Source organism: Cicer arietinum, chromosome 5 (genome assembly GCF_000331145.2).
Source record: "Cicer arietinum cultivar CDC Frontier isolate Library 1 chromosome 5, Cicar.CDCFrontier_v2.0, whole genome shotgun sequence".
NCBI classification, from domain to species: Eukaryota; Viridiplantae; Streptophyta; class Magnoliopsida; order Fabales; family Fabaceae; genus Cicer; species Cicer arietinum.
In genome coordinates, this window is record NC_021164.2 from 56978026 (window position 1) to 56990187 (window position 12162).

Here is a 12162-nt window from a genome sequence, read left to right on the forward strand (position 1 = left end):
TAATTAATTTTGTTTATGAAATTTTAAATTATAATTTAATTATTTTACGTTATATTAACTTTTAACTTTAATTAATTTTCTTAAATTAATTCATTTTAAAATATAATAAAATAATTTTTGTTATTACATAACTAAACAAACAAAATGAGTGGATAATTAAAAGCTTCACATGGTGTAAAAGTAACAAAAAAGTGGGAGGGAAGAGGGATCCTAGATGGCAAAAATAGAGTCCAAACCACATGCCATGTTACGACTGATCCAACATTGAACAATTAGACCCTCCCTTTCTCTTTTTTACTCATGTGAACAAATATTGAGTTTTCTTGATTTAGGTGCAGCGTTCCATTACATTGGTATTGCAAACCTTGACTAAATTTATTAGTTTTCTGACATCTTAGACACCCTTTTAAAAATATTTGACATTTAAATAAACGATTTCACACTCACAACCAAGATATGAAAAATCACAACTTAAGAAAATCTGTCCCGCACTACTCACTCTTAGTTACTGTGGTTTGGTGTTAGTGTTACTAGACTTAAGATAACAGGCTGGCTGAGACTGAAATTTCTGACATCAACATTAATTACATACATACTCTTTATAAGTAATAATAATTTTTAAAATTTGAAGGGAGTGAAATAGGTTCTTTAAATCACTGCATATTTAAGTATAGCTTTAGTTTATGTGAGTCAATTAATTTTGTGATAAAGATCAAATGGACATTCAAATCAGGAAGATAATAGTCATCATGTAATGTGATATGTTCTCAAATTTGCACACTTCCTGCTATGTTAGTGGTAACAGTTTGAACAAGGTAATTTTCCAGGTGTAACTTTAGTATATCTTGAAAAATTGATAACAGAATTACTAAAATGACGTGTAACTTCTGTATCTATTATCTAATAGACAATTTTATATTGTCGATAATTTTTTGAGTAATATTTGTTGATGGTTGATTTAATGTTGAAGGTGAAGAGACATTAAAATTATTTTGGAAAACGAGAAAATTTAATTGTACAATTAATATTGAATAATAGTTAAAGATGAAATGACGTTATTTTGACTAGTACCGATAGATTGTGAAGAATTAGAATTTGTCCCATTATTGAGTTATGATATAGAATTAGAAGTTGTGAAAATGACTCCTTAAATGCTTACAAATGGTTCAAACATGAAGTAAAAGTTTGTTTATGGTGATGGCTATCCTAATCAAAACCAAAGATCAAAATGAATTGGTGTTTGTGAAATGAGTTTCACTCACATTCTCAAAGATGGTTTCTTTCCAACTCTCCCAAAGATATTTCTCAAACAAGAACAACAATAACAAGCTAGAGCTCTAAGGTATGAGCTTTGGAACAAAATATATATTAATAATATATAAACATAATAAAAAAAATAGTTTAATTGTAAAAATAAAAAATATTTAATTACATTATTTAAATGAATGAAATCGTGGTGCATTAATTAGTAGGGTGACAATTGTACCCCCAAAAAAAAGGGATGACATAGGTTGTAATAGAAAAAATAGGGTGTTAATTTCGTCCTTTGATCCCAGTGAAAACCGGAGAGAGTGGTCTTGATCGAGAAATTCATATTTGTGAAGGAAACAGTGAAATGGAAAACGAAGGTGGTTCAAATTCGAATGCCACCACCACCATAACCCTAAGCGTGAAGTTCAGTGGTTCCACTATTCCCATATCTATCTCACCCCAATCAACCATCAAGGAACTCAAATCCCTTCTTCTTCCTCTCACCAATGTCCTTCCAAGAGGCCAGAAAATCATCTTCAAAGGTTCACTCATTCATTCATTCATTCATTCATTCATTCCTGTCACTGTTAATTGAATACTTAATACTGAAATATCTAATCTAACAGGAAAGGTTTTGGAAGATCCCATTACATTGTCAGCATCCAACTTGATTAATGGCTCCAAACTCATGCTTCTTGCTTCTCAGGGTTTATATCAAGGGGTATACAATTATTTCTTCTTTCTTTTTGTTCAGGGTAAAAGTGTCATTTTTTGCTGTATTAGCATCATGGCTCGTTAACTTTGTTGTATATGATTTCATCATTATGTTGAATTATGGTTTTATGGTTATCAGGTAAATAATTGAGGGAAAACAAACTAATATAGATGCTTTACCAAGCTGATTAGGAACTGATTACATGTAGATGGATCCTTTAACATGGATAATGACTTAGGCAAGTTAGAAGTAGTACATAACAAATAACACAAGTGTCATAAGATTTATCAAGCTTCTCAGCAAAAACAAGAATTGTTTATAGATTCATCGAACCAGCAAGACCTCTAGGTCATGGTTTAATTACACACTTATCATATAAGTGCTTAACCATAAGTTATTTCTATAGCAACGTTGTCAAATAGCCGTTATAATGCAATAGCATAGCGGAATTTGAACAAATAGATATTGCTCCGCAATACGTTGTTTAGTAAAGAGTGTTGTCAAATAGCTGGAATTTGAAGAAACCGCTAATTTTCGCGATCTTCAATTGACAACGCTGCTCTACAACACAATAAATTATAGTCAGACTATTTTCATTTAACTTATAAGCTGTTTTTATAAGCTATCTTGGAGAGCTTACGGAAAAAACTGAAAACAGCTTATGGACATGTCATAATTTGTTTTCATAAGTTCTTCCAAACAGTTCCGCAAGTGTTTATGTCAGTAGGTAAACTTAAATAAGTCATTCAAACAGACTCGTGGTTCAACTGCTTTAAATCACTCAAAATGGGACAAAATTGTAATCGAAATGCTCAAATAACCAAATTGTAAACAGTGCTGGTTCACAGTTCAAACGGTTGAACCGTTTGGTTCGGTTTTTAAAACATTGGATGAAACTTTGTTTTTATTTCTTTTGCAATCCGAAAAGTGCAGCTTGTAGATTTCACATGTTTTGTACAGGATGGTCCTGTCTTGAAGAATGCTCAGGTTGTTCCTAGATCGAGGAAAGATAGCCACTCAAGCTTTAGTAACGACACGAAGAAAGTTCCGGTAAAGAACAGATTGGAACGGTGGAAAGCAACAGGAGTTGTAGCATTGTCTGAATGCAACTTGGAGGTAATAAGCACATCACTGTTTTATAACGCATTCAACTAGATGCTTAGATTTTGATGTCAGCTAGAAATTGGGAGACAAGTAACAGATTGAGTTTTACTTGATGACAAAATAATATTAAAAAAAAAAATTATTTTCCTGAGATTTAATTGCTTACCAATTGCAGTGTTAAATATCCTCTCATTTTTCTTTTAACTTTTAATTTAAATAGGCCATACCTGATGAGGTTTGGAATTGTGGATCTTCTGCAAGAGTTCTAGATTGCAACAACAATTTACTTAAAAATGTCCCTGTTGAAATTTCGCGTCTTACTGGTCTAGAGGTAAGCTGAATTTTTTCGCATTCTTCATGGTTTTCTTAGCAATACAAATTTTCTTATTGAAAGCATTATTTAATCACAGTTTGTTACTTTAAAAAATGTTGCAGAAACTACTTATTAATGCCAATGACTTATTGGATGAATCAATTAACTGGGAAGGACTGGCAAATCTGAAGTACCTAACTGTACTATCATTGAACCAGAACCGGTGAGTATATATTGCATGTTTTGTTTACAATTTGTGCCTGTTTTCTTTTTACTCGCACAAAGCAGCAAAAAAGTTTTCATCAAAATTGCATGTACTATGGATTTTTGTTTGTTGACTGCCAAAGTTATCAACTTGCACTTGCTTGCTTGTCACCTGGTCCACAGATAAAGGGGTACTTATATGCATTGATTGTTAATGCTTCTACCATATTTCTTGTGGAATTTAATGTGAAATGCTAGTGTATGTTTGGTTTCCCATTTGCATGAGGTAAACAAAATGATTCTAGAGGTATAGAATTGATTTTAACATGTTTAGATGTGTTCGAATAAAATTGATTTTGCCTTCAGAATTGATTCTAAACTTAAATCTAGAATCTACTCATTCATCTTGCTAAACTTTTAGAACATTCGCGATAATGACTTTCATTCTTTTACCTAATGTTCCCTGCTATATCTTTATGCCAATTCCAGTTGGTTGGAAAATTGGCTCCCTTATATAATTTGGTTATTTAAATTATTTCTGCAGTTTAACTACTTTGCCATCTGCGTTGGGATCGATAAGCTCTTTGAGGGAGCTGCATGTCTCCAATAATAAGTTGACTGGCCTTCCTGATGAAATAGGGCAGCTGACACAGTTAGAAGTCTTGAAAGCCAACAATAATAGGTATCATTTAAACCTTTGTACTTGAAGTATGGATATATCATATATATTTATTAACTCATTCAATTGTAAGTTTGGTCAAATTAGTAAAAGCCTCTTTTAGTATTGTTCAATGATTTACTTGTTTTTTTTGTCCATCTATAATTTATTTATAGGTTTATGTGCAATGCTAATGAATTTACCTAGGTTTATGTATAGCCACCATTCATCATTTTCATCTAGTTTTAATCCAATGTCTAATGCTAATGAGTTTACTTAGCTAAACAGATCAGTTCATGGTTTCTGCAAAATTCATCTACCTTATGCAGTAAATTTTATGAACATAACCACTGTGGTTTTTTTTGGGTAAAAACTTATCATTTTAATTGATGTGTCAATTTTTCTCAGGATGAGTAAAATCAGTGAATTTATAGGGAACTGTCATTCTCTTGTTGAGGTACAATTACCTGCCTTTTATCTTCTTTCTCATTTTTTTCATTCCTTTTTTAGAAGGGACTACGTCGATGATATAGCACTGGAAAATTAAATCATAAGTGAAATAATAATATTTTTTCTTAGATGTGGTAATGCTTATTGAGGCTTATTTTTTGTGGAGCAGGTTGATTTCTCATCAAATTTGCTGTCAGAATTGCCAGAGACATTCAGTAGTTTGAACAATATGAAGGTAGTTCATTTCCCCAATTATCATCTAATCATGAAAGATAATTGAAGGTGGATTTCTTAACCCACCCAAGATTGGTTTTAAATGATTCTGAGACGCCGCTTCAAATGAGAATCTAAAATAATCTAAAAACTGCATCAAATGAAAAGTTATTATGAGTGAACTTCTCATAAAAATCATTTTTGATAGATGTTTTTTTTAAAATGATTTTTTATTAATGCGAAAATCACTAATCTCTAAGGAGTCATAAGGTGGTTTGGTGGAGAAACATAGGGATTGAAGTGATAAGAAGGTCATGAGTTCAACTTCTTCCCTCTAACAAAATTAATAACTAATTGCTAACATAGACTATTTCAAAAAAAAAAAAAAAGAAAAATCACTTTTTTTTTTAATAATTTGTAACTAATAACTATATGGTCATCTCATTCTCAAAGTAAAATGTATCTAGTATGTAACCTATAATACTAACTTTTCTTGCATTTTACTCCACATTTCTTTTGACCATTATGCAGGCTTTGCATCTTAGTAACAATGGCATGAAATCCCTGCCATCTAAACTATTCAAGACTTGCTTGCAGCTTTCTACATTGGATCTCCACAATACAGAAATAACAATCGATCTACTTCGTCAGGTGTGCGATTTCGTTTTTGTATCGTCTTTCATAACAAAAAATATTGCATTTCAACGCAAGGCTTGTCATAGTTATATATATCAGTTGATTGGAGCATGTACCATGTAATCTGTAAGTTACAGCAGTTACTTGACGGCAAAATATCTGTGATTTTCTTTCAGTTTGAAGGATGGGATGATTTTGATGAGCGTCGTCGCTCGAAGCATCAGAAACAACTAGATTTTCGAGTCGGTGTTTCTAGAGATTTTGATGAAGGTGCTGACAAAAACTAAGTAGAAATTATTTTTGGTCATGAGTAATGCAGTTCAAACTTGATTATAGTTCCTTAACTTGCCTCTGGTGGCAGATTGGAAATTTGTTATAGTGAAACTTTCCTATGAGTACATCATTAAAACCTTACCAAAAAAAATCTCATGAGACAGATGCCTATTGAAAGAAAATGAGTACGTTATTTCTTAAATGCTGTCAAATGCTATCTCATTAAAAACTTATTAAAAAAATCATAGGTAAAGAAAAGGGTACAATAAATTTTCATATTTAACAATAAAAAGTGTTTAGGTAAACTAGTTTATTAGATTATCACTTGAAGAATCTTATTTATATATTACCATTCTTTTGAAGGCCAAGGGTGAAGAATAACTTTAGTAAAACATGTTTCTTCTATCTCTCTTGATGTATTATCTTTAAAATTGAACAATATACATTCACGGAACGTAAAATCTAGCAACACAATGTTTAATACACAATTCTCAACACACAGTTTCATTATTTAAATATTGTATATGATATCTCTTAAATTATGTGGAGCCAACATAAATTTGATTGGACTAACATAAATTTAAATCAATAATAGATAATATATTGAAACGCATCTGTTAGAAAGTGTGTTATTAAAATTTCTCTTTCAGGATCATATGAAATTATATTTTACACCTATGAAGACCAATACATCAGACGACTGTTATAATTTTAAAAAAAATATTATTAAAGTAAAAAGCATAAATAATATTATAATTATAGTCATCACATTAGCCTGTAAGTTTACATCAACATCAAAATAGTAAATAGACATTTTAAATCAACTGAACGGAAAAACTTAAAAATTTGCAAAGCACATTACGACACTTAAAAAGAACTTTTTGAGAAGGAAAAAAAAAAACTTAAAATTAATCTAATATAAATAAATAATATAAAGAACGACTGAAGAAATATTTCCTTCAAGAGAATTAATCGGAATTTTTATATTTTAAAACAGTGCAGGACTAAAAAATGTCATCATAAATAAAAGAAGGGATCCTCAAATTTTAGTTTTTCATTGAACAAAGAAGAGATAACTTTTTTTGAAAAGTGAACCACATTATTATTTTTCTTTAATTCTCCATTTCTACTCTTTTTCTTTTTCATTTTATAACAAAAAAATAAAAACTAATAAGGTGGTTCATATGGATAACAACACAGCTCATTCTTGTGGATATTCATTCGAACTGTCTTGATTTAAATGGAGAGAATTTATTTTAATTGAAACACACTTTTCTGAAAATAAACTCGGGGATGACGATGGATTTGGGGTGATCATTTTTAAATTTTATTTATATGTACATATAATCTTCTTTTTATAAAGTATAATTTTAATATTTTTAAATTTTATTATTGTATAATAATAATTATTATTTTATTATATTAATTGTCATAAAAATGCTTTTTACATTTATTATTTTATATATAGGAATAAGTGTGCGGGACGAAGAAAACCGAACTTCGTCATACACAATGATAAAAATTTAAATTTCAGACCCGATATAAAACAGGATCGAGAACATATTTCCCAACTAATCATATGTAGTAGGGTGGAGAAGGTAAATTATGCCTCGCCCCACCACCATGTCTAGTGGTTCGACGAATGCAGAAATTGGTGAGATAATTAAGATGAATGAGTTTGAATCTTTTTATTAATCTTTATTTTCTCTATATCTTTTTAGGTAGAATTAGAAATAGTGTAACTTTGTTAGTTAGCAAATTTTAGAGAAGCTTAAGGACTTCCTTTGTAAGACTGGATTTTTTGTTATTTAAATCGTTTATCTCTATCGCTCGTAGTGATATATTATTCTATGAATGACTGAAAAAATGATTTAATGATCTAATTATAAAGTTTCTTTGTTTTTTTTTTTTTTTTTTTTATATATATAAAAGCTAAACATTCCAAAATTGACTTATTCTTTTTCATTCTACTTATATTCTTCCTATATTCTTGGGAAGAAAATTCAGTAAACAACAAAATAATGGATAGGAAACTATGACAGTAAACTACCTAATCTTATTATAGAAATTTTCAAGATCAATGATTGGACCATGCAAACTAGAAATGTTTTTTCTTGAATAAAGGAAGAGATTAATCAAACCATTTTCGTATTGCTCATGCTATATATAATAACTAGAGCACTCATTTCATATTCATATTCCATTTTTGTCCAACAAAGTTACGAAATCTACGAGAAGCCACCGACCGGATTGTATGTGCTAATTGTCATTTAGCTAATAAGCTCGTAGATATTTTTCACAAACTGTACTTTTGGATACGGTATTTGAAGCAGTTGTTCGAATTCCTTATGATATACAAGTGAAACAAGTTCTTGTTAATAATAAAAAGAGGGCTTTGAATGTGGAGTTGTTCTTATTTTAGCAGATGACTTTAAATTAGTCCCTCCTAATCGTATTTCACCCGAGATTAAGGAAAAATAGGTAATTTGCCTTTTCAAACCTATCCTCTCACGAAAATAATATTATTGTGGTATGCCCCGTTCATGGAAAGAAATACAGTAAAATTATATTTCCTATTTTTCTTTTCTCTAAATCCCGCTGCTAAGAGAGATGTTCACTTCTTAAATATCCTATATATGTAGACGGGTAACCAAGGAACGGGTCAGATTGATTCTGACGGGAGTAAGAGCAGTAATATTGTTTATAATGTTACAACAACAAAAATAGTAAACAAAATAATACGAAAAGAAAAAGGTGGATATGATATAATGACAGTGGATGGAGCGGATGAACGTGAAGTGATTGATATTATACCTCCAGAACCATTAACTTGATCAACCATTAACTAGTAATTAGGTGGATTTGGTCAAGCACAAATCTTTTTTATTCTTAAAAAGAAATGATTTGAGAAAGTTCAATTGCCCAAAATGAATTTTTAGATACTCAGATTTATTAACATATTAATCTGGTGAAAAACTCATTTTTTGTTGATAAATTATGTCAAGACCTTTGGTTCTCTACACTCTTATTCTATCATATTTAGAGAATTCCTTGTACCGTAGAACTAGTCATTCATAGTATGTATGTTGGAAAAAAGACTATTTGACTTTGGTTCTTTTCTTCTTTTTTTTCAACTCTATAATCAAAGTAGGAATAGAAATGGAGAAAAAAGGATTTTAGGATGGATAATTTGTCCTTTCCTAGATACATGGTGAAGTAATGGACAATCAAAAAAAGGGCGTGAATTTGATTCACTGAATAGAACTTCTTTAATTAACTTTAATAAAAAAGAATGAAATCATGATTCGCGAGGAGAAAATCTCATGTATGGTTCTGTAATAGAGATGGAATTGTGAAACAACCATCAACTATCACCTAAAAAAACCAAATTATGTAAACAACACCGAAGAAGAATGAAAGAAAAAGCTTGTCGAGGTAATAAAATTTGCTTTGGAAAATATGATCTTAAAGCACTTGATCCCTCTTGGATCACATCTAGACAAATAGAAGCGGGAGGAGTGCAATGTCACGAAATATTCGCCGAGTGGACAAATATAGATACATATATTTACATATAAACCTGTTCCAGTAAGACCAACCAAAATGCGTATGGGTTCGGGAAAATGATCTCCCGAATATTAGAGAGATGTTGTTAAATCTATAAAAATACTTTACAAAATGGGAAGGGTCACATAAAATATCGCTAGAAAGGTTATTTCATTAGCGACATCTAAAATACCTATACGAACTCAATTCATTCTTTTAGAAGAGAATAACAATTAGAACAAAAGAAGTCTTTAGTATGAAAAAAATAATAATTGTCGATTTTTCTTTCCAACACAAAATAGTTTTTTTAATTCAACTTTTTGACTGAAAGATAAAAAAAAATGATATGATTCAACCTCAAACCTATTTAAATTTAGCCGATAATATCAAATCCCGATAATTGATGAGTATTCGAATCATAGGAAATCAACGGTATGCATATATTGGAGACATTATTGTGGTTATAATAACAAAAATGTAGTACCATATACACCATTAGAAAATAAAAAATAAGATCTTGAATACCGCTTGTAAATAATCCAAAGAACATAACCGATATTGGAACTACTAAAGGTACTAATGAAACAAGACAACAACTACTAATTCATCGGCTAATATATTTTCAAAAAGTCGAAAACTAAACAATAAAGGTTTTGTGAAATCTTATAAATTGTTAATCAGTAGAAGGAATGAAGTTGGTTAGATGTATTTACCAGAATAAGCCAATCCTTTTTTTGATTTGTGGGTACAACCAACTCTCCATGAAGTAATTTTATAATTTTCTAAGGCATAAGAGCCTTGACCAATTCGAAACAAAAATAAGGCCCATCAGAGTTTTGCTCACGTCTCAATGAATTCAAAGACATATTCAAAGAAAGTCATCTATTATCTATTATAATAATTTAAACAGAACCCTCCAAAGTTCTTCCTCTATGCCACATCCTCCAATATTTGCCAACTCACCAAAATTCTAATATGGCACATTCCAAATTCATCTTCTATTCTATTATGTTTTGTATCTTGAATATATAATACAAACCTTTTCATTTGTCCAAGTACAATTATTTCATACATTATATAATTTCAGTTTTAATTTATCACTAATGACCCATCAATACATTTAAAAAGCTTTAATTACTCATCAAAACTTTCATTTCAATAACCCATTAAAAAATACAAACTATTCAATATCTTCAATCATGACAATGCAAGTTCGACTACATACACTCATTCTATTTTGGCTTAATTGCAGTTTTGGTCCCTCTATTTTAGCTGAATCACGAAAGTAGTCCCTCCATTTTGTTTCTCCCCAGTTTTGGTCCCTCAAACAGAATTTTAGTCCAAAACTTGATGAAATTTTATTTTTTAAAGCCGTACTACACCATTTATAGTCATATATTTCAGGTACAATTGTTGCAAATGAGATCTTGAAGCATTGTGTGACTTAAATAAATGCAAAAAAAATGAAATTTCATCAAGTTTTGGACCAAAATTATGCTTGGGGGACCAAAACTGGGGAGAAACAAAATGGGGGGACTACTTTCGCGATTCAGTTAAAATAGGGGGACCAAAACTGCAATTAAGCCTTCTATTTTTCAACCACTCTCTTGTAAATTCTAAGTTCAAACAATGATAGACATTATGAAATGCAACCAATGTACAACTATTTGTGTGACACACTATTAATTCATGGATACTTCAATAATATTGTTTTTATATTGTCAATTATTGTTCAAGATCATATATCAATATTAATTGCATATGAAATGAGTTTTTTTTTTCTAAGTGGAATTTGTATCCCATAATATTTTTTTTATAATTAAAAAAACACAAATCATAATTGAAACAAAAAAAAAAAAATAATATTAAATATTTGAAAATAAAGTACTTCTAACTATTTCATTATTCACTCGAAATTTTCTATGTCTTAAACATTCATAGACTTTTATTGCCTATATTTTTTTTCAACCACTCTTGAAGTTTCTTAACTGTATCAAATTATTATTTTAAAATTCCAAAGCAGACACGAATGAATTTTTTCAATATTTTAGATTTAACAAACTATCACCCACGAATAAATGTTATAATATATCACAAAGCACACAATATTATTAGAAGAACCACTTCAATGAAATAAAAAAAGTTTGAATAAACCTATTCCACATTTAAATATATTTTGCAAGAATTGTATTAGTCAACAATGTTTTACTTTTTCTTTTGTACTAAAGCAAATCTAGCTTATATATAATTATTCAAAAATATATTTACCTTTAAGTACATAAATATATCAAGATGTATCTTCAAAAGAATATAAACTATCTAATATCTTCAAATCATGACAATGCAAATTCGACTACATACACACATCAAAATCTATCTTCTATTTTTCAACCACTCTCTTGTAAATTCTAAGTTCAAACAATGATAACGACATTATAAAATGCAACCAATTTACAACTATTTATGTGACACACTATTAATTCAAAAATACTTCAATAATATTGTTTTTATATTGTCAATTATTGTTCAAGATCATATATCAATATTATTGCATATAAAATGAGTTTTTTTTCTAGGTTGAATGTGTCTTCCATAACATTTTTTCTTTTTATAATTAAAAAAACACAAATTATAATTGAAAAGAAAAAAGAATAATATTAAATATTTGAAAATGAAGTACTTCTAACTATTTCATTATTCACTCGAAACTTTTTATGTCTTAAACATTCACAAACTTTTCTTGCCTATAATTTTTTTCAACTACTCTTGAAGTTTATTGACTGTGTCAAATAATTATTT

General features: G+C 29.6%; 1 protein-coding gene across 1 annotated transcript; it reads left to right on the top strand.

The window, feature by feature from the left end:
- Positions 1-1470: 1470 nt before the first annotated feature.
- LOC101511341 (LRR repeats and ubiquitin-like domain-containing protein At2g30105) lies at positions 1471-6019 on the top strand. The gene is made up of 10 exons (XM_004500244.4): positions 1471-1793; positions 1878-1972; positions 2927-3082; positions 3291-3401; positions 3506-3606; positions 4132-4269; positions 4654-4702; positions 4865-4930; positions 5440-5559; positions 5721-6019. Exons 1-10 carry the CDS (start codon positions 1616-1618, stop codon positions 5829-5831), a joined length of 1125 nt encoding a protein of 374 aa, XP_004500301.1. The 5' UTR covers positions 1471-1615; the 3' UTR covers positions 5832-6019.
- Positions 6020-12162: the final 6143 nt, after the last annotated feature.